Raw genomic sequence first — 21,064 nt, 5'->3', positions numbered from 1 at the left:
ATTTTGTAAATAGACAACTCTTTTCTACAGTAAATGTGCAGTAAATTCACAGTCATTTTTAACAGTTTACGATTTTTTTTATCCCACTATCGCAATGTACATATATTCAAGCATATGCACAGAAAATTTCATGTCGATCCGACAAATATTCTCGAAGTTACGTGTACATTTGCAGAAACGTCCCGGAACGTTTAAACGTGCTTGTGAAACTTTGAACACGTTTTCTCGAAACTGTATTTTCAAAGTCCGTAAACAAGATTTCTCGAAATCTGCCGAACCGATTAGTATAAAATTTTTACATAAACTTTATGAATACATTTTTCAGTCCTTGAACGAAGGTTTTTTCTCGCCGTTAAATATTTTCTAGTTTGTAAACAAATTGGGGCAAAAATTTTTCGGAAATAATCGAATTTTTTTTTTTTTTTTTCGAGAAGCTGCCGCGTTGTTAAAAATTCATATTTTGCCTATTCCTTCGATTAATGACCAGTTAATACCTTATATTAACTGAATCTTTAACGTTTTTTCATTTCCGATGATCCAGTCCAGAGATATATCTTGCTCATGGCAAGAAACCTTTTTTTAGAGTTGCTCCCGAAGATCGGCTAAAGCAACTTTAAAAATCATTATTTTTACAAATAAAAATTATCAGAATAAAGTTCAACGTTACCCAAATTTTTGTATAAAAAAATTGAAATTTCTCTTGGTGAAAGATCCTTGAAAAATCGTTTTTTTTTTTTTTTTTTTGATCTCGTAACTGCGTCCAACCCTTTAAACACGAGCGCATAACAATTCCGCGAATAGTGTCACCTGTCCCATTGTTTCTTCCCCGCTTGCAACGGCGATGGTCTGTCGCAGACCGGAGCAAGGAGAAAAAGAAAAAGAGGAAAAGGTAAAAGGGGAAAAAAAAAGGGAAGTTGTCGGCGGGGCGCGTGCCGCGGAGGCGACGAAACCCGAGACCCGGTTTTATTACAGCCGCGGCGGGCTTAAGAACCTCCGAACTGTGCGACTAGCACATGCCTCTTAACTCAAGTTTCTATAACTGACCACGCATGCACTGTAATATAATGAGTTGAGGGACAGGTGGCAAACCCGAGGACCTTTTGTTTATCGCAATTTCTTACTTTCCAAATTTTTACACTCAATTCTGGATTTTTTTCATTAGCTCTTTCTTGCTTCGATTATCACGCAACTCATAGATTCGATGTTATACCGGACACAAAATCAATGTCTTGTATCACGTTATAATCCGATAGACGAATCTTCTGAATCAGACGTTTGGATCTAAATGACACCGATAACACAGGCCTGTGATGATTTTTTCCTCTGAACAAAAATTAGTAGTAATTTAGGTGGGTGTTAGGTACGAATCTATGAAAAAAATGTTAAATTGAGTGATTTTTTTTTTCTCCGATTTTTTAGTACTACTAGAGTTGACTTTCAATTTCTGTGGTGATTATATGTGTTAATGGTAGTGTCGATATTTAAATATTCATCCACCCTCGCTATTTATTGTTTACGGTGATTTTGAGTATATTTAGAGGTACGTAAGTACAAGAGAAAAAGATTGAACATGAGTTTTGAAGAAAGTAGAAAGAGATATCATAAGTCTTTTTGATTTATCTAGTCTCTTAAGTCTTGTTTAAGACTAATGCTGATCATTTTGTAACTAAACATTTAGTTTTATATTGATTATATTTTATTTTTTCATAAGAATTGATCAAACATCTGTAAATATGCATATCTTGCATAACAATAAATATCAATATGCTCTAACAAAAACTAGCGCTATATTTTAATTCGTGTACCTAAATACTTAAAAAAAAAGCATTATTATTTCAAGGGGAAATTAAAAGTTATATTTCACAAGCCTGTGTAATCAATGGACTATTCTATATGAAAGAAATTCGACAAAATACGCTTTGCTATCTTTGAAAATTTGTACACCATCGTTATCATTTTCTACTACGTGTAAGATTGATATGAAACGTTAATATTCATTCGAAATAACCTACGGTTAGTTATGCTGTTAAAGTAAAGCAAATGTCTAATAAATGTTTTACATCCCCCTCGTCATGTTTAAATATTTTCTGAATTAATTAATGTTTGCAGTGTAACTTTACATCATAAGTCAATTAATTACGGATGTGTTAACGTCAGCGTTCGCGGCAATTCTCGCAGCGCATTCATTTTTCAATAAGTTCTGTGCCTTGCAGCCACTCCAAGTATTTAGGTTAATTTTCGTGTCACCCTCGAGTTCGTAGAATGCGAAAAAGAAGAATTTTAGAGGACGATAAAAGAAGCCTGCACGCCGCGTGTCGCGTGACATCATTCATTCTGAGGAATTTTGGTGACCGAATGAATGACACATGGGACGCGTGTTTGAGTGAGGAGTGTGATTGCACAGCTCATATTAATAGCAAATTTTAATTCGTGTTTGATGCATCATCGGGTTTGCATATTTATCTACACCACATATGCGGATCTAGTGTTGAAGCTTATACCGTGTGAAGAGACATCCGATCAAATTCGAAACACGTTTTTCACGATGTTAAATAAATTTTTTGCAGCGTCGTAAAAATGTTTGGACAATAATGAAAAGGGATGAAATACATAAAGATAGTAGGAGTTATTTTTGCAATACAAAAGAAGGCTGGTAGCACAGAATTCGAAAGTTAATATGGACAATTTACTGTAAACTTGGCAACGAATTTAGTCAAGAGTTATAGTTGTCGGTGAAGCGTGCCACGTGAACTTGAAGTTGGAAGAACATAAACATAAACACTAAAAGAATACTGTTTCAAATTAAAAAGTAAAAAAAAACTACATGGTTTTCTCATTCATTTTCAAGGAAAGTTGGCTAGCCTAAGGGATTCTTAATTCGGAGAGATGCGATATCTAGATGATTAGTGACCCTGGTTGAAAGACTAGATTTCGTCAAATATTGAATAAAAGTGTTTTAAAACAAGCGCATAATTATTTGACTTTTGATTCACATTTCAGAATATTATGTTTTGATTATATCTTACAGAGTTTTCAGAAAGGAAAATTGGGCTGTTGTCAATTAGTAAAACATTGTTTTCTTTGGTCAATAGTAGCCATTGAGCGCAACTCAATTTAGTCACAACTATTTGATGTATATTAGTCGGTGCTAAATACTTGTATCATTTTTGGAAATGGCGTTACCAAAACACGAATCACGAAAATGGATCATGTTTACTGCTCTTACGGCATAGAAAAATAAAATTATACTCCTTTCCTAGACGTTTCTATATATCTATGTATATTTTAGTTACCTTGATTCCGAAACGTCACATAGAAAGTGAATCATCCAAAGCCAATCTGTTGTATTTTATTGTAGCCCTACGATCTTTTTCGTGAAAAATACCTGTGTTGACTATCGAATTTGTACATTGTAAACAAATAATGGGACGAAAGTGCGACTGTTAGACCAGATTACACAGATGTGATTCCTAAAATTCATCTTCAAAAACGTAAGGATTTAAACAAGAGAGTCTTCATGTCTAAAATATCGTACAGCCATTTCTGTCGAAACGGTATTTCAGGTTGATGTACGAATTGGGTTCCTTCGAAGACGTAAGTTACCTTTGCGAAAATAATACTATTGTGAAATTTGGATTACCAGACCCAGATATTGTATGGCAATATTTGTTTATCATTAAAATCAACACTAAATGTTTTCAAAGGGTTTCGTGACATCGACTTACGTTAACGGGATGCGACTTTTGTTTCACACGCGTCGCCTCGATACAAAAAAATACGCTAGCTGTGACCTGCGGAATCGGATATTCCGCGGTTGGAACACTCCACTTGACTTCGTAAAGAAAGAAGTCCGAGGTCTGGTCAGCCTTTAATGCAATAAATTCCACATTGTACATCCACTCTTCCAAGCCCTGCGATAAAATCAACAGATATTATCGTGGGTTAATGTGTGACGCGTTTCAAGTTTTTGTCACAAAATATGAACAAATTTTTAAAAAATACCGTATAAAAACTTCAAACGATTTTTTTTCCAAAGTGTATCAAGGTAATAGAAATCACAATGCATGTTAATACCGGTACAGATTTCCATTTATTCATGAGCATCTCTATATTTTCTTGTCCATTTTTCATGTTAATTGTTCCACAGGTTGGCCAATTACCCTCCGGAGATGTTGTTAACTTCGATGCACTTACCGGCAATTCAACATGACGTTTCTAAACAATTCAATATTTTTTTAATTCAATATTTCTATCACAAGACGGTGATGAAGTGTACCGTTTGTGCTGTCTCCGTAGACATACTGACAGTGAAACTTATTGAACACCTATAATTAATTCACTTTCATCATACACGTCCACGCATTTATCAAAGTTTCATCGATTATTCGTCCTGTTTCTTGTTACATTCACGATATGTATATAACTATCATATTCAGTTTAACTTTTTTACATCTAAATGTTGTGTAAGCTTGTCAATTTAGTTCAGTTGTTTCGTGTATTATATTTGTTCTCAATAAGCTTGAAATTTGTCGCGAGTTGTGTTTATTATACCAGAGTAACGAAATTATCTCTGAGTTCAAAAAAAAAAAGATTTACTGAACCCAATGTAAGGCATTTTTGAGAATTAGTCGATTAATTTTTAGCTGATTTCTATTGCCGCCGACATTTACAGATGATACGTTAAAACCCGATCCCAATCTGGGTGGAGTAATTTTATTCACGATAGCTAGAGAGACGCAAACGACTGACATATATGAGGTGATAATATTTGAATGTAAATTACAATTGACATTTACCTATTAAAATAGAATGTTAAATTATAGTAATATAGCTAACTAGCAGTCAGTTTTGTGGATTAGAGTGCTCAGTCTGTGCTCTAGACACTTTAGCCGACGCCTCAAGACCCGTGACAGCAGCTAAAACTTGAAACAAACTTTCCATAAGTTTGCTAAATACATCTGCCAACTCCTTCTCATTCCGTGTAATAACAAATACGTCTGGAATAAAAGAAAGAAAACAAACATTTCATCCACCCGTAATTCTCTTACTAAAAATTTTCGTATCTTCTATATTCTCATTTCGTATTTACCAGCTCTTTCTTGACCCATATTTCTGCAGTACATATTGACTGCAGTAGTCACATCATCGTCATCGTGAAATGGATCCATGGGCCACTGAACTCTGTGAAGTCTGACAGCCTCAAGAGCAGCGGACCATCGAGCTGATTTAAGCAGATCAGCTACTTTTGCAGCTTCTTCTGCCGAAGCACTGCCGGGCAATGGGCTTGGACTTGGCGTAGGCGTCGGTGTGCCTCGCTCACTTTCGGTGCTTTCTTCGAGGGCCCTGCTAAGTGCCAATTTCATTGAAGCCACTTCCAGCGACATGTCTTGCAGCTGAATTGAAACGTTATTGACAGCCGTCGTCAGAGCACTGAGCATTTTATTTGACGCCTCTATCAGAAGTAGAAACTGAAAGTGGAGTTTGTAAAGAGCTCTTCCTAAATCCAGTAGCATCTCTTCGAGTCCTGTTTCGCCTGCATGACTTTCACCAAGGATATGAAGCTTGCTCGTTGCTTTCACAGCCTCTAGGAACTGCACGATCGATCAAAAAATGTATAATGTGGTTTAGTTGAGCCCAATGAGAAAAAACGCTTTCAAGTACAGAATACCAAACCTCGGTTGCATGATCTTTTCTATCGAGAAATGTTTCCAAGTGTTCCTGAATCTCCAACATTCCAAATCGCAGTGATTCGCTCAGTCTTTGGTTAGCAAAAATACTGGTCGAAAACCAAACTAAAGGAGGTTCAGCTTTGGAGCTGAGCAACTCCGCGTGACTAGACAAATGAGCTCCAAGCTGCGCCGATGCTGAGGTACTATTATTGAGTAAAGCGATCGCCTCGCGAGTCAGACCGACTGCCTTGCTGCTTACATCCTGTTAGGTGTAACCACACTTCGTCAATTGTACGTAGATGGGAATTATATCGCCGATGAAACAAATTATTACTTCAACTATCCACAAGAAAATGGGTACGAAATTTTGATGAACGTTGGTTTATTTGCGCAAGGTTACTCACTCGTAAAATTCTGCCCAACAGCTGGAAGAAATCTAAAGTATTGTAGGGAGCTTGAGTGACGAGACTTTGAATTTGTTGCCTCCACATTTCTTCGGCGTCATCTCTGACAACTTGTCTGAACGGCATCAGTGAAGACAGATTTGGCGAAGCGTTACAGGGTGTTACATCACCCAAATCCCCTGCACTTGACCCTCTGTGATTGGATAAAATAACAAATGTACACGAGATTAATCTATCAATTATTTTAACGGTGAAACTTACGATGTGTCCGATCTTGTTGAGGAATCGTGTCTGGTACGGCTTTGGATCAAGGAAAGTGAAGAAGGTGGGAACATGCCAGGAATGGAAGCTGCTTCTTGTCCTGTTCCAGGCCCGCCAGGTACTTCGTCCAAGGGAGATTCTGATCCCACCTCATCATCCGATGACTCTTCTGTCACTCCTCGCTAAATATTGTTTGAAATAATGAGAAAACTAAGTTTCCAGAAGATATTACAGTTAGCATTACTTACTCTCGTAGTATGCTTGCTAGAAGATGGAGTTTTCTCGCTAAGACTTTCTTCAAGTTGGCGCAAACTTGGCTCTCTTTCTTCTCCTTCGCTCAGAGGTCTTCTTCTCACACCCCAATTGAAGTTGTCTGTACTCTCGCCCTTTTGTACAAAGAGAAAGATTTCAATTATAAAACAAGAAGCGGTGAAATGATAGTTTGCATTACAGAGGCTGTTGAAACATTTTGTACATTACCTCCACACTTTCACTTTCATATTCAAGGAAATCAAAGTCTTTAAAGACACCAAACTGCTCGTCATCACGCCGAGATCCACCGCTCAAGTCATTGTTTGCTCCTGAAACTTCCTCCGTTGAAGATGCCATCGAAGATTGCCTCTCCATTAGATCCGAACTTTGACTGAATATTACCTGTTACACAACACATTCGATCGATGAGAAATTAACTAATCACGGCTGAACATACAGTCGATAAGAAAAAAAATATATCAATAACATTTACTTTTAGAAGTGTATGACAAAAAAGATAACCATTACAGTTTTAAAAAGCATTAATAGTACAATATGGTGATTAAATATATAATATACACACTCCACACCAAAGTGTGACAAAAGTACAAAACCTACAGGTGTCTTTTACACAGCCAATTTGTGCACTGAAGTAGTGGTGAATATTATTAGATAAAAAGAAATGATATGTTAAGATATATCCCATTTAAAAATGATGAAAATGAAATGCGATAGACGAAGAATGGAAACGTTATGATCAAACAGAGGAAATGTTTTGTGGAAAATCGACTGGTGAAAAAGCTGGGGAAGTACTTTGTGGATACGTGATTGCGATGCAGCAGCTTTCTATGGAAATTTTACCTTGCTGTATAATGTCATTGAGCTAATATGTTCATCCTAGAAATAGGGAGATAAGCAATCAGTTAATCAAATTACGTAAAAACGTCGAGGTTGGAGAAATTGTGAAATAAAAAAATATGCTTCGAGTCATGTGGTAAAAAAAAAAACGCAAAAGCCAATAAATCAAGATTTAACTTACCGACGGACTCTTGGGCAGTCCAACGCGTTGTCCGCAAGTCGTCAACAAGTTCACCAAGCATTCTCTGACACGTCCCTATAAGAATAACAAAGTAAAAAATAATCACAAAAGTTCTATCATAATGTGTAGTAAATAAATGAAAAATTTAATGAAGTTTTGTTACTTGTGACATCCATGGCCGCTTCCAACCAGCAATGGCGCTACTATCGGCTGGCGAAAGTGAGAGCGAACGTCGTGGCGATGCTACCAATTTGTCATCTAGGATCTGTCTTATGAGCCAGCATCTACCAATTACTGGTGTCTGCGATAGATCAAATGTGAAATCCATAGTTCTTCCTGTGTTAATAAAATATTAAAGTATAGTCAAGGTAAAAATTCAATATTTGGTGCGACGAGTCTTTGCAAGGGGATAAGTAAGTATTAGCAATGAATAAGTAAGTCTAATGATACAAAAATAGACTTTATTTTTCAATAAAATATGTTCATTTATCATTGTTATTTGTTTCACAACCTGGGAGTCAATGTGAAGATGCATGCAATCAGTGCCATCCAAGATGCAAAACATACAAAACATTGTATTGATTATTATACTGTTCATGCTCAAAATAAATGTTATAGGGTTAATATCGTACCAGGTAATTCTTTTTTCGTAAATATCTCTGTGTCTGTGAAACTTGGGTGGGGCGATGCCAGAGATGAATCCCATGCGGAACCATGAAGCGATATCGGTGGAGCGACTAGTGTCGACGATCTTGTTACGACCAGTTTCAATATTTTCAGAGCTTCCTTCCAGTGCGTGCCCTGAGATCATGAATATATTCAATTATGTACAACCTGTATTCAATAAGAATAACTCGAAATAAGATTCAAGTACAACGTTAGTTGAATTAATATTCGTAACGTTTATTGAAAACCGCATACTTACTGAGATAATCAGACGATGATGCATTCTGACGTAATTCTTACCTCAACATATTTAGAAATGACCCTCAGTAACTCCGTGTTGATAGGCTGAGCAGCTTGGGAAGCGAGATCGACGTAATGGAGCATGCAATGAATAATGCTAAGAACTGGTAACGCTACACTCGCCGGTCCCTTCTCAAGGACTTCAATCAGAAATGCGAGCATGTTAAAACTGAGGTGAGCATAAGTATCGTACAAATATTTAACAACACATTTTGTCCACTGAAAGCTTTCCTTGCTAAAAGTTCGACGACTGTACAGCGTCATCACGGTTCCAAGATTTTCCAATTTCTTACCCTTCTCTGAACTGACCTGAAATCATACATGCAACAAGTATTCGTAAAAAAAAATATCGATACCCTCAACTATACAAGGCTCGCAAGAACACTTTTTAGAAATCTTACTTGGGCAATATTTTTGGCGCTTCTGATGCACAGTTCATTGGCGTCTTCGTAATTAAGAAGCATGTAAGGTAAGAGCGACACTACGTTCATGGGGAAGGCTAAGCTCTGCGTTGGATCAACTACAGGAAGATCCAACAGTGGAGTAAATTGTGACAGTAATGTGACAACTGGTTCGTAGGTGTTAGGGCTGGTGCATCCTTTAAGTAATAAAGCATGTACGCCCGGAAAAGAATTCCACCTCAATTGTTGTTGTAATTTTTCCACTTTATCTCTGGCGTCTGGACGATCTAGCGGAAGCCGATGCAGTACTCTGCTCAAAAGTCTCAAGGCCAGTAGAAACTCGTGCTCGTAATCAGACTCCAAGAGTGATACGGAGAGCCAGAACAGCTGAGCTAATATGGTCATCTTGTCATCCTGCGTCGCTGAATCGCCTAACAACTTCAAGGATTGCGCTGATCTTGATCTGGACAGGTTTGTGTTCGGATACTTACTGCAACCGGTTCGATTTTCTAACTCTGCAAACGTCGTTACACTGTTAATAAAACTTTCATTTCACGTTGATCAAAAGTTTGGTAAATAATAGATAAGCCGAATACCTTTTGGATCGGTCGCTGGACTACCACTGGGTTTCCTCATACAGTAGCTGACAGAATAACTTGTACTACGTGTATGGCCACCTTGATTAAGATGTGAGAAAAACGGTCCAAGTGGATAGAAATTTCCACCTCCGGGACTGCGCTTTCCGCCAATTATCATTCCTGACACCGGATCCTTGTTATTCAAGTTTGGCGTTGATTTGAAAATTTCCTTCATAAAGTCTAACGGCCTAAAATCTGACTCAAGTGAATCGACGGCTGCTTCAAGAGTCAAAAGAAGTTCCGTGACGTATCCCTTCACGAATAAAACACTTGTCAATAATAAGTCAAGTTTCGTGAACTTAAGCGATTAAAAAGTGATAATCATTTTACCTGCATATCTTCTCCTTGTTCAGCTACCGTCTCCACTAGTCTGGACAAAATGTCCGACAGCATTCTGGAAGTAATAGGAACTCGTAACGCCCTGAAAACTTGCAGCGATCTTCCGGCGTAATGCCGAGACGAGCAAGAAAGACCAAGCTGAAGCGCTGTTTGAGCCCATCGCTGACTGACAAGAGCATGCGGTAAGGAGTCTCTGAATACGCGTAATACGTGGCGCAATAACACGGTTAGCTGTTCAGCACTCCTTACCCACCATACTTTCGCAGTCATATCTTCATAATTCCACAACGGTTGATTTGTCCTACAAAATATTAATGTGCTTGATGCAGTTCCACACATCTAATAATCCGAATTTTATTTTTACCTGGCTGCCAGAAAGTTGATCAATGACTTGATCACGTCCTGGATGGACATATTAGGACCAGGCTGCGGTCCTGCCCAGTTGGCACCATCTTCTGGTGTAACAATAACAGGCACTGTGCCAGTTGACCCTATCGACGATGTACTGCTACTAGGTGCCGAGGTTTCCACTGGGTGAAGAAATACGCAATCGATTGATCCAGAGCCTATATTATCAAAAGAACAGCAAGGAGATTCGATATTACCGAAAACCGGAACAATCAGTTCCTTGGAATCTTCCGCAACTGATTGAGGAACTGTAGTGCAAACTGCCTGAGGAGGTGGAACGAATAGATAACTGTCAAATTCTGGATCAACTTCGGTGAAATTATGCTCAAGAACTGGCAGAGCTGGAGTTGTTAAGCCAAGTCCTAATTGTTCTGTGCGAGATGCGAGAAGAACGCGTGCGACGCCCAAATGATCGCGATGATCACCCAAGACAACAAGAAGGTTGAGCAAAAGACATCGACAATGATCTCTGACTAACGGTCTCGAATGATCCAGACCCAGAAAGACAATATGAAGCATTAGAGGAACGTGAATAGCCCAGTCCAATTCAACTCCGTCAACGACGACGTCGGTGAGCAGCATCACTGCAATATTGCACCTGAAAATTTGAAACAATGTTAAGATTTCGTAATGAGAATTTGATTTTTTGCATATTCTTGAGGTTGTTACCTGTGGAAGCCGCTTATAGGCTGGGAACTGTCCGGAAGATATTCAGTAAGCGGTGCAAAGTAGCCTCCGTACTCTGGCATCGGTAACGGATGTGGTTGAGGAATGTCAAACTTCTCCCCTGGACAATTGACTTTGCCATTTCCGCCGACCACGTTTCGAGGTACGTAACATGACTCGTCGGTATTGAGCTGAAGTTGACAAGTTGATTAAGTAAAAAAGTAGATGAGTAATTTACTTTACGAGTAAAAGTCGAGAGTTTAAATATTCAGTAAATCTGCTACGGTTACTATTTTGAAACTAGATGCATAATATACTTTGGAATTATACCAACGACTGTAAAAGAACCATTTATTTATCCATCTGGTTGAAACTAGCAATTAAATACAGAAAATCGTAAACAAATGGAGGATGAGTGAAGAGAACCAGAGGCAATCTATTAAGAAAACATGCGAAAATCTGTAAACTTTAACAAAATATTTGGAGTATTTTACAGATCATGAATTAGCCACTGTCTGGAATGGTCCGAAGTATTTTTGCTGATGTACTAGCTACAATTGTGATGAGTTGTCAACGTTTCATTGTAAATTTCCGTGTAACTGCGGGTGTTTGATAAAAGCTCACTCTTAGATCAATAGTAAAACAGGTTGTAAATGTTTACGATTAATATAACATATCTTGAATAGTATTATTTTTCAATGGTGTGCAGCATGTAAACTGGACATATAAAATTCACTAAATTGTACCTCGGCTTCAGTTGTAGGTGTTGACAAATCGTCTGGCAAACCAGCTGGGCCGCTACAAGTTCTAGTTTTTTCAACACGAGGCGTAGGAAATCCTGCCAGTGCTCGTAAGGCTGTATCTGATTTTGAGCCGCTAAGGTAAATGTGTGAAAAAATTAATTCAACAATTGCCTTTCAAGCACTTTATAGCTTCTAGGTATTTTTATGCTTGTCTGTATACCTGGATGGATTTTTTCAGATCCATTCGACACATGCAGTAAAAAGTGATATCTTACCCTGTCTTGATGGGATCTTCTCCGGAATGTCGTTTTGTGTGAATGGTACCTTTTTCCACTCCCAAATCTCTCGACGGATTTGCTGGATCTGCAGCAGGAGCGTCGCTGTGTGACGAAGCCTTCCTCATGCTGGTAAGCCTGTAGAACGGAGGCGTTTCGGTACGTTCAATGAGACAGTTCAACGTCTCAACTGTTTGTAATTCCGTCATCATTTCATCGAGAAGACGATCAGGTCTGGCTCTCGCCAGGTAGAGAACTACACGTTTTGCCTGACAGATTAATCATGTTTGTGTCAATAGATATACTAAAAGTAAGGATATACCTGCATAAAAATGTATAAACACAATTGTAAAAGACAGTATACTTACGAAATGTGTCATTAGCATGCACACATATTACTATATGTAATTCATAATACTTTTCTAATAATCACTTACATATGGTAATAGTTCTAGCGGTGCCATGCCTGACACTATTATCAGATATCGAATGATGACTTTGAGATTATTGGGCCAGCAACCACACAAAGTTGCCCATAATTCTTCCGTTTCTTTTGGATGTTCATCTGCAAACTGTACAATATTTTTCATCAACTTAGTTTCAGTGTAGAATTACTGAGTTATTACATCAGAAGTGCGATATGCACATTAACTTCATTATCACTTTGAGTATCGTTTTCCTGCCGCAGTTGCAAATTTTTATGCGATTCTAAGAAGCGTGCAAATTTATTGAATGACCAATACAGTTGTAATTTCATGCACATCTTATAAATATTTATTATTCAGACCTGTGATACGCGAACAAAAATCAACTCGTGAGAGTACCTTGGCAGTGATGTAAAACAAATTATTCAGCACCATCTCTGTTGCCTCGGCGCTACCCCATCCTTCTCGACGAGGTCCTCCTCGTGTGACATCACTTGCATAGTACTAAAAAGGCGAAAGACCCGTATCAGAAAACGTGAAGTAAATTTTCCATAGTTTCGCATATTCGATTTTTTTTTTCAATCGGGACCTCAAACTGGGCCAGCTTGCCGATCGTGACAATCGTGAAACGAATGTGGATCACCGGGGGCGTAGCTCAGATGGTAGAGCGCTCGCTTAGCATGTGAGAGGTACCGGGATCGATACCCGGCGCCTCCAAAACATTTTTTTGAATCAGGGCCCCAAAACTGGGCCAGCTTGACGATCTTAACAATCGACGAGGAAATTTGGATCACCGGGGGCGTAGCTCAGATGGTAGAGCGCTCGCTTAGCATGTGAGAGGTACCGGGATCGATACCCGGCGCCTCCAAAACATTTTTTTGAATCAAGGCCTCAAACTGGGCCTGCATACCGATCTTGACAATCGACGAGGCAATTTGGATCACCGGGGGCGTAGCTCAGATGGTAGAGCGCTCGCTTAGCATGTGAGAGGTACCGGGATCGATACCCGGCGCCTCCAAGACATTTTTTTGAATCGGGGCCCCAAAACTGGGCCAGCTTGCCGATCTTGACAATCGACGAGGCAATTTGGATCACCGGGGGCGTAGCTCAGATGGTAGAGCGCTCGCTTAGCATGTGAGAGGTACCGGGATCGATACCCGGCGCCTCCAAGACATTTTTTTGATTGAGGCCCCAAAACTGGGCCAGCTTGACGATCTTGACAATCGAGGAGGAAATTCGGATCACCGGGGGCGTAGCTCAGATGGTAGAGCGCTCGCTTAGCATGTGAGAGGTACCGGGATCGATACCCGGCGCCTCCAAGACATTTTTTTAAACGGGGCCTTAAAACTGGTTCAGCTTGCTGACGTTACAAATTACCGCGAAATTTAAATCTTTCTTTGTAAATTTCACCGCGGTTTGATTGAAACTGAATACAAGAGCCTTGAGATATAAAAACATGTCACGTTTCTACTATGGCTGACAATGAGTATAAACTAGGACTTCACCTGATAGTAGCTCAGAGGGTTGGAAGGTGGAGGCACGTTTGGGTCGACCAATTCCATGTTGTGAAGCCAAGGGAGAAGATACTGCAATAGTAACTGGCGCACTTCCCGTCTCGCAGTTTGAAATCTATGCGTAATTTCTGAAAATAGTTAAAAACGAATTCAGTTAGACGTGCGTTGTTTTTCATAGAACTGTATCGTATTGTCTTTACCCAGAAATTATAAGGATAAATACTTTTGAGTAGAGTTTGATACATGTTTTTAGAGAGCAATAAGCTTCAACGGATTCGAGGAAAAATCTATGGACCCCAATAGAAAATTCATGGAAAAGCAATTTTCATAGACTTGAAGTAAAAAAAATGAAACGAATGTAGAATTGTAGAACAATCTATTTTCGTGAACTTGTTTTGGGCTGTGGTTTTGCATTCAATTATAAGTTTCTGTAATCAAAAACTCAGAATAATCAATGAGAGAATCATAATATTACATTCTTTCAATCTGGCTAAAAATCTCGTGAATTAAAAAAAAAAAAACCTACATCATTCGAGGCTGAAAACTTCGGCAACGTATGGATGATGAAAAAAACCCTACCATTTCACTGTAAAATGCACAGGAAAACTAGGATTTTTTTTCTCACCAAACTATACCTGCCAAGTCTTGAACAATTTTCATTCCACGATGAATTATAAATAAATGTGCGATCCAACAACAAGGCTTAAAAATATTTTTACGAATAATCGAAAGACGAATTTTTCACATCTCTGCGTCATAAAGAACCAGTAATTTGGAAGTCATTAAAAAAAAAATTGATCTGGATACTCAAGATAAATTCAATCAAGCGTATTAGTAAATAAACCGAATTTCGATTTCTACATGTCGTGACGTATTACGTATACAATATTCACCCGTTGTATATACATCCACACTACATAGCTGATACCTATTTGTACGGTAAGGTATACCTATATCTAATTAGAGGTGATTAGTTCGAGCCGATTCTCGTCTCCCCCATATTTTTCTGGCATTCGTCTTCCCGGCCTGTAACATCTGGCACAGACTCCGGATACGCGTAGATACTTGGAGTTATTAATCTTCCATTAAGCAATTACTCGCTGGATCGACATCAGCAGAAATCGGAACATCTCGCTCGAGTTGATTCGTATTAAAGAATTTGACGTTACACTGCACGTCGTACATCTCTGCGTAGGTATTTAATTATTATTGTTGTTGTTATTATTATTATTATTATTATCATCATTATACGCATATCCGTATAATGCACACTCCGATGATTTTATCACGCTATTCATTTGTTACACTGCATATAACGATCCCTATGCAATTAGAGCATCGCATCCGTGCCACCGCCGCTGTTGCGTGTCAATTAATTTTCACTATTTCGAATAACTAGGATTGTTAGTAACACGACGTATCAAAATTATATAAACCCTTTAACTGCAACGGTAAGAGTTCGTTCAATTGCTACGTTATATTTTTTTTTTTTTTTTTTTTTTACACACTTGTTTCGTTTCACTAGCTTTAAACAATCGTTGAATATTATAATCTCTACAAATGTACTGTGAAAAAATGCGTGGCAACTAGCATGACATGGTTAAAATCCTCGATAAGTGGACTGTGTATCATTTTTCACGACGGGAGGATCTTTCGGGAAACGAAGCTTCATGTTTCTTAATGTTTAATTAATTAAGTAAGGACGTGGCCCGTATTTTCTCTCTGTGGACGTTACAGCGTTAGCAAAGCGAATTAGCGTGAATGAAATATGAGCGGTTGCTGTTTCATTTTTTTTTTCTCTCTCTCTCTCTTCTTATTCCTCAACCCCGTGCATCGTATGCACGTAACTCGCGTATATTAAAATTATTTTTCATAATTAGCCAGTACTATCGAAGCGTGTTCTAAATACCACATGCGTAGTGTACAAACAAACGACAATAATTATTATTAATAATAATAATGATAATAATAATAACAATAACAACCGTAATAACAATCAAGAAAAGTCATTAGCAAAAATGTTTGCGATTCCATTACCGCGCGAGTAATATACATAAACGTGTGGGTGATGCTGGTGCCCGATATTGTTTGGAAAGTGGAATACGGAGTACAGGTTTATACCTATATTTTATGTATAATATAACCGTCAATTGCGTTGATGAAAAATTAGAAAGTAAAGGAAGTGAAAGATTTGTTTGTCTATTTATTTATATTTTTCATATTATCAACCTTTTTTTTTTTTTTTTATTAATAAAATATAAGGTGCAATTTCAGAGTCCTGTATGGAAGAGGAATTTGGACTCAGATATAGCTTGTTCAATATCAAAGGTATTTATAATATTCTTCGAAGGTATTTGACATTTTTACCCGTTAACCCCGACCGCTGTTTTCACTCTCCGCCGATTATCAATCTAGTCGGAATAATTCTTACCGAAAAACTTTGTGATTTATATATACTCATTTCGGACAAGATTGCGGGGCTGTAAAATTATTACACGTTCTATTCTAAAGCTTGTTGAAATTTATTTGACTGTAAAATATAATCTCCCTGGTACTGGGAGTAGCTAATAATTATTACTATACAAATGTAGTTATTAGGAATCCGTTCTGAAATTACGTAAGTTGTAAGAAAAAAAAAAAACTATCAAATGGCTGAATAAAAACGATAGTTATTGTACATTTAACCGAAAGCATGTCTCTCAATGTCAAAAAGCGTTAGGAATTGAGTTTAAAATTTTTATACACGCAGAAAAAATATCGCACGATCTTTACACGTTGCAGAGTTTGAAAACGAACATGACAAATTACGCACAACACGCGTCTCGGGTCTCAATCCAGCTGGTGAAAGTAAAGTACGTTATGTTTATCCAGGTTGAAATTTTTTTTCGTCACGAACTGTACAAACTTTTTTGTACCGTTGATCTAGATCGTATAAAGTGAAAGAGAGAAAGAGAAACGCAATGTCGCCATATTCAGGATTGACGTAACACAAGACTGGATGTAACAGTGTGATATAAAATAAGATGGCGATTCTATGAATAGAAGCGTAGAATATAACACAACGCGTAGACTGCCAGGAGTCACATCCATTACCGATTTTTATTCAAACATTGATGAGTAAACCGACGGAATTCGAACAGGAAATTTTCCCAAACGAAACTTTACACCTACGGGTTTCGAAATGACGTGCAAAAATTTTATTTTCGAACGCGAGGTGACGTGAAATGTAATCTAAAAATGAGAAAGAAAATGAAAAAACAAAATCCTAATTTTTAAAAAATAAAAAAATTTTTTTTTTTTGTTCTTTGGAAACAGGTTCAAAAGTATTCGTTTAGATATAAAAATACGCCTGTTAAAATTTTAACTCTTAATATTAACATTAAGATGTTGCAAATCGGACTTTTCTATATTCCATAAGAATAAGACGGGAAAAATGGTTTTTCCTCCTTCTGATTTTTATAACTATAATTAACAGTTCAAATTTTAACAGGTGTATTTTTATACCTAAATGAACCTTTTAAACCTGTTTCTAAGATATATATTTTTTTTATTTTCGACACACCCTAACGTAGCAGTATGACATTTTCACGTCAATCTCACGGTAATTACGCAGCCACGAAACATTGAGACGAATAATAATAATAAACGAAGCAGCAACTTGTATAATCCCTTCACCGAAGGGAAGAAGGTTAGGATAAAGATTGGGCTTTGCTTTAAAATTGCATCCATTACGGTGTAGCCAAGCGAAGCATAGAATTATACGTTTAATCAAAGCAAAGAACGGTTGTATAATTTCATTTCCAAATTTCCTGACGTTTTAATAAGATCTCAAATACGGGTAAATAACAGATTTATAATACGCGCGGTATAACATATTATACTCATCATCCAGATCCGTGGATGACTGTGGAAAAATGTTTAAAATCTAATCACGGTGGAATAATTTTAAATCCTTCACGACTGACAACACAGAGTTAAGAACCATGCCTGAAATATCCCTGAATATCAGGCATCGGACAAGAACGAGTCTCGTGACTCGATTAGGTTCACGTCTGTGGTATCTTTGAAGAGGTTGCTCGCCAGTCTGGCCGAATTAAATTCCCGCAGGAGTTCATGTTACAAAGAATAATAGGTTTTTACATTTCTGCACATTACGCGTCTCATTATTAACTGATGCCGGTTGATGTCGGTCATAGAAGGTTGGTTATTTAAGGGATAACACCGCTCTAGAATTTTGAAAAATTCGAACCATTTTTTTGCTTAAACAATATTTTAAATTACATTTTATAAAAACCATATCCAGTTGGTCCTATAATGGAAAAAAAATTAATTGTTACAAGGTTCAATTCTCGATTTAGTCACAGTGCTCGCAAAATTGTAGACGCATTTTTCTCGAAACCACATTTCTCAAACTGGGAGGAGAGATTACTTGAGCGCCGTTGCATGGATTGATTTGAAATATTGACAGTAGCTTCACAATTACATTCTCTGCGGAAGTGCGTAGCCATTTTTTTTTTAAACTTTAATGTAAACGTTATTTTTATCAAAAATTTACTGCTTAGTTTTTGACCAAAAATCGATTCGTTTCATCGAAAATGCACCATTTCCACCAAATTTGATGGTAAACAAAAAAAAACCCTACGTAGTTTCATAGACAATAGTATCCAGGTCATAAGAAATTTTAGTTTTTTGTTTCAGATCTATGAACTTACGAGAAATCCGTCCTCCCGTGAAGGAGTCGTAAAAAAAAAAAAAAAAAAACAATCTCAAAGATTGGTTCTGTCGCCGGCATTTGTCATCAAAATGCTAATAAAAAAAAAAATAAAAAATAAAAAAAAGGAGAATTTCCATACCACAATATGTGTTAAATAAACCCTCTGAAAAAAAATCCTAGTCCTTTTTAGAATGTTGTTGCCTCTTAAAGATGACGTCTCATACACAACACATATGAGTCTAACTTGTCTATCGGACCTTAGCCTAACTATATTACATTTAGGTTTATAACACGTCGATGTGAAACTCGCCCACTCACAATTGTGTTCAGGTTTTTTTGGTTCGTTTAGCCATGCGCATGTATTTCATTTTCTGCGCAGCGGTCATAGTTTTCCATCGCATACCGGCAATCTTGGCGATCCTAGAAACGGGACAATTGGGAAGCCGGCGTTGAACAGCCATGAAGAAGATGATGAAAGCATTTCTATTTTTTCTCCGACATCGAGAACGTCTGTTTTTACGTTTTGAGCAGGGCATCGGAAAGCGTAGTTAGCATCAAGATTTCTCGTCGTTTCACGCGCGTTTAACTCTGAAATTTTATCCACCCATTCGATACGTGAAAACCGAAAAAACAAACGATCCGTATCGCGTCTAATCGACCGGAAGAAATTTAGAAAAAAGAAGACGCATAGCAGTAAACAAAATAACTCACTACACGCCTGTATTCGTAAAAATGTCCCATGGCAAATTCGCCTATACTCATGAAATCCAGGGTGCATTTAATTGAAATCCGCCTGCATTACCGCAACTGGTTACGTACATTTTGTTGATCGACGTTTGTTATTGATGACTGACCGATTGTGGAATGTACCCTGAATTGCACAAATGCTGACGGATTTCGGTAAAATATATATCAAATTGCATGAATGAAGGCGAATTTCAATCAAGACGTATCCTGAATTGCATAAATGCAGGCGGACTTTTTCTAAATGTATCCGAAATTGCATAAATGCAGGCTGATGTCGATGAAATGTATCTCAAATTGCATAAATGACGGCGCATTTCAATCAAAACGTATCCTGAATTGCATAAACGCAGGCGAATTTTGCCGAGATGTACCCTGAATTGCATAAATGCAGGCTGAATTTAACAAAATGTACCTTGAACTGCATAAATGAAGGCGTAATTCGACCAATGCGTGTCCGGAATTACATAAATACAGGCGGATTTCTATAAAAAGTACCCTGAATTGCATAACTGAGGGCTGATTACGGTAATATGTGTACTAAATTGCATAAATGCAGGCATATTCACTTCGTATCACATCCATAGGTACGTTATTTGTTACAAACAGTTTTTACCACAGTATATAACGAGTTAGCGATCATTGGGGATGGAAACCTGAACTACGATTTGGTATTCGTCGTGCTTCTCAATCGCAATCAGTCTGAGGTGTAGTAAGGAAGGTAAGAATAATTTACATCAAGGGATGTTCCACGAGGAAGACAGACCCTGTATAAGTACAAGAAGCCCGATAACGCGGATAGGTTCTCTAATTCTGATGAAGGGGAACCCTGAATAATAATCATTGTTTGCTCGTTGTCTTGACGAAGAAGCGTGGCACGAGTTAATTTTACTTACTTTGAACTTGTTTCAAGTCTATACATGCCACGGTAATAAGACCGATAAAGTTCGTGTAAATTTTGACGATCTTATGCAAAATCGCTTGTGTGGTTATTAAGTTTTTTTTCTCTTTCTTTTTCTTTTTAACGATCATTTCTCTCGTCCGGAAGTAACTCGAAATTGGATGAATCGAATTAGATGAAATTTGGTTCATCGGTTTACTTTCACTTAGAAAAGAACTGATTACATTTTGATAAAAATCGGTGAAAACATGTCCGAGTTACCGATTGTGAAAAACTTGAAGCTTTGTTTCTCAGGATTCTCATATTATCGCAAATACTAAAAATATCAAAAAACTTGTATGAAAACTTGTATTTTTGGGTCAGTCAATTTTTCCGACTTCTCTTTACACCAATTTATTCATCTCGATTATCACGTATCTAGATTAATTGAGAATGCGAAGCGAAACTGCACTTGAATGAAAAAAAAACGATGCCTGTTTCGTACAAAATGAAATAGTATTGTATTAAACCCGGGTTTACTTGAATATAATGAAAATTCATTTGAAGATAGATTTAATTAAATATATAGTGTCCTACAAACCGAATGAAATTCTCTTCCAGCCGGTTGAACATTCAATTAAATTAACTAAAATTTCAGCCTTTTCTGTATACATCAATTCGTACGAATATCTTGTTAAATAAATTTTATCAAATATTCTTGAAAAC

General features: G+C 37.5%; 1 protein-coding gene and 5 non-coding genes across 13 annotated transcripts in view; 5 read left to right on the top strand and 1 right to left on the bottom strand.

Annotated features, from left to right (window-relative positions):
* Positions 1 to 4,071: 4,071 nt before the first annotated feature.
* Positions 4,072 to 21,064, bottom strand: part of LOC124296884 (protein furry) — a 106,848-nt gene continuing 89,855 nt past the window's right edge. For 5 of the 8 annotated variants that reach the window (XM_046747265.1, XM_046747272.1, XM_046747267.1 and 2 more), the window contains 22 exons: positions 13,992 to 14,128; positions 12,886 to 12,990; positions 12,499 to 12,633; positions 12,062 to 12,330; positions 11,790 to 11,919; positions 11,047 to 11,234; positions 10,575 to 10,975; positions 10,334 to 10,499; positions 9,961 to 10,270; positions 9,589 to 9,883; positions 8,993 to 9,507; positions 8,592 to 8,900; positions 8,258 to 8,426; positions 7,789 to 7,961; positions 7,626 to 7,700; positions 6,815 to 6,988; positions 6,583 to 6,720; positions 6,335 to 6,516; positions 6,074 to 6,266; positions 5,674 to 5,931; positions 5,090 to 5,591; positions 4,072 to 4,997 (listed from right to left, as the gene is read on the bottom strand). In XM_046747265.1, coding sequence (XP_046603221.1) covers positions 4,843 to 4,997; positions 5,090 to 5,591; positions 5,674 to 5,931; positions 6,074 to 6,266; positions 6,335 to 6,516; positions 6,583 to 6,720; positions 6,815 to 6,988; positions 7,626 to 7,700; positions 7,789 to 7,961; positions 8,258 to 8,426; positions 8,592 to 8,900; positions 8,993 to 9,507; positions 9,589 to 9,883; positions 9,961 to 10,270; positions 10,334 to 10,499; positions 10,575 to 10,975; positions 11,047 to 11,234; positions 11,790 to 11,919; positions 12,062 to 12,330; positions 12,499 to 12,633; positions 12,886 to 12,990; positions 13,992 to 14,128 — 4,979 coding nt within the window. In that variant the 3' untranslated portion in view covers positions 4,072 to 4,842. Of the gene's footprint in view, positions 4,998 to 5,089; positions 5,592 to 5,673; positions 5,932 to 6,073; positions 6,267 to 6,334; positions 6,517 to 6,582; positions 6,721 to 6,814; positions 6,989 to 7,056; positions 7,484 to 7,625; positions 7,701 to 7,788; positions 7,962 to 7,988; positions 8,137 to 8,257; positions 8,427 to 8,591; positions 8,901 to 8,992; positions 9,508 to 9,588; positions 9,884 to 9,960; positions 10,271 to 10,333; positions 10,500 to 10,574; positions 10,976 to 11,046; positions 11,235 to 11,789; positions 11,920 to 12,061; positions 12,331 to 12,498; positions 12,634 to 12,885; positions 12,991 to 13,991; positions 14,129 to 21,064 lie in introns of those variants that run through there. The other 3 variants (XM_046747271.1, XM_046747274.1, XM_046747275.1) reach the window with 3 other exon arrangements.
* Trnaa-agc (transfer RNA alanine (anticodon AGC)) lies at positions 13,131 to 13,203 on the top strand. Its single transcript has one exon. It is a non-coding gene; the product is annotated as a tRNA-Ala (tRNA).
* On the top strand, positions 13,282 to 13,354 carry Trnaa-agc (transfer RNA alanine (anticodon AGC)). Its single transcript has one exon. It is a non-coding gene; the product is annotated as a tRNA-Ala (tRNA).
* Trnaa-agc (transfer RNA alanine (anticodon AGC)) lies at positions 13,432 to 13,504 on the top strand. The gene has a single exon. It is a non-coding gene; the product is annotated as a tRNA-Ala (tRNA).
* On the top strand, positions 13,583 to 13,655 carry Trnaa-agc (transfer RNA alanine (anticodon AGC)). Its single transcript has one exon. It is a non-coding gene; the product is annotated as a tRNA-Ala (tRNA).
* On the top strand, positions 13,733 to 13,805 carry Trnaa-agc (transfer RNA alanine (anticodon AGC)). The gene has a single exon. It is a non-coding gene; the product is annotated as a tRNA-Ala (tRNA).

The sequence above is a fragment of the Neodiprion virginianus genome, chromosome 2 (assembly GCF_021901495.1).
Source record: "Neodiprion virginianus isolate iyNeoVirg1 chromosome 2, iyNeoVirg1.1, whole genome shotgun sequence".
NCBI classification, from domain to species: domain Eukaryota; kingdom Metazoa; phylum Arthropoda; class Insecta; order Hymenoptera; family Diprionidae; genus Neodiprion; species Neodiprion virginianus.
The sequence above is the reverse complement of the archived record's forward strand: the minus strand, read 5'-3'. Positions and strand labels throughout refer to the sequence as shown.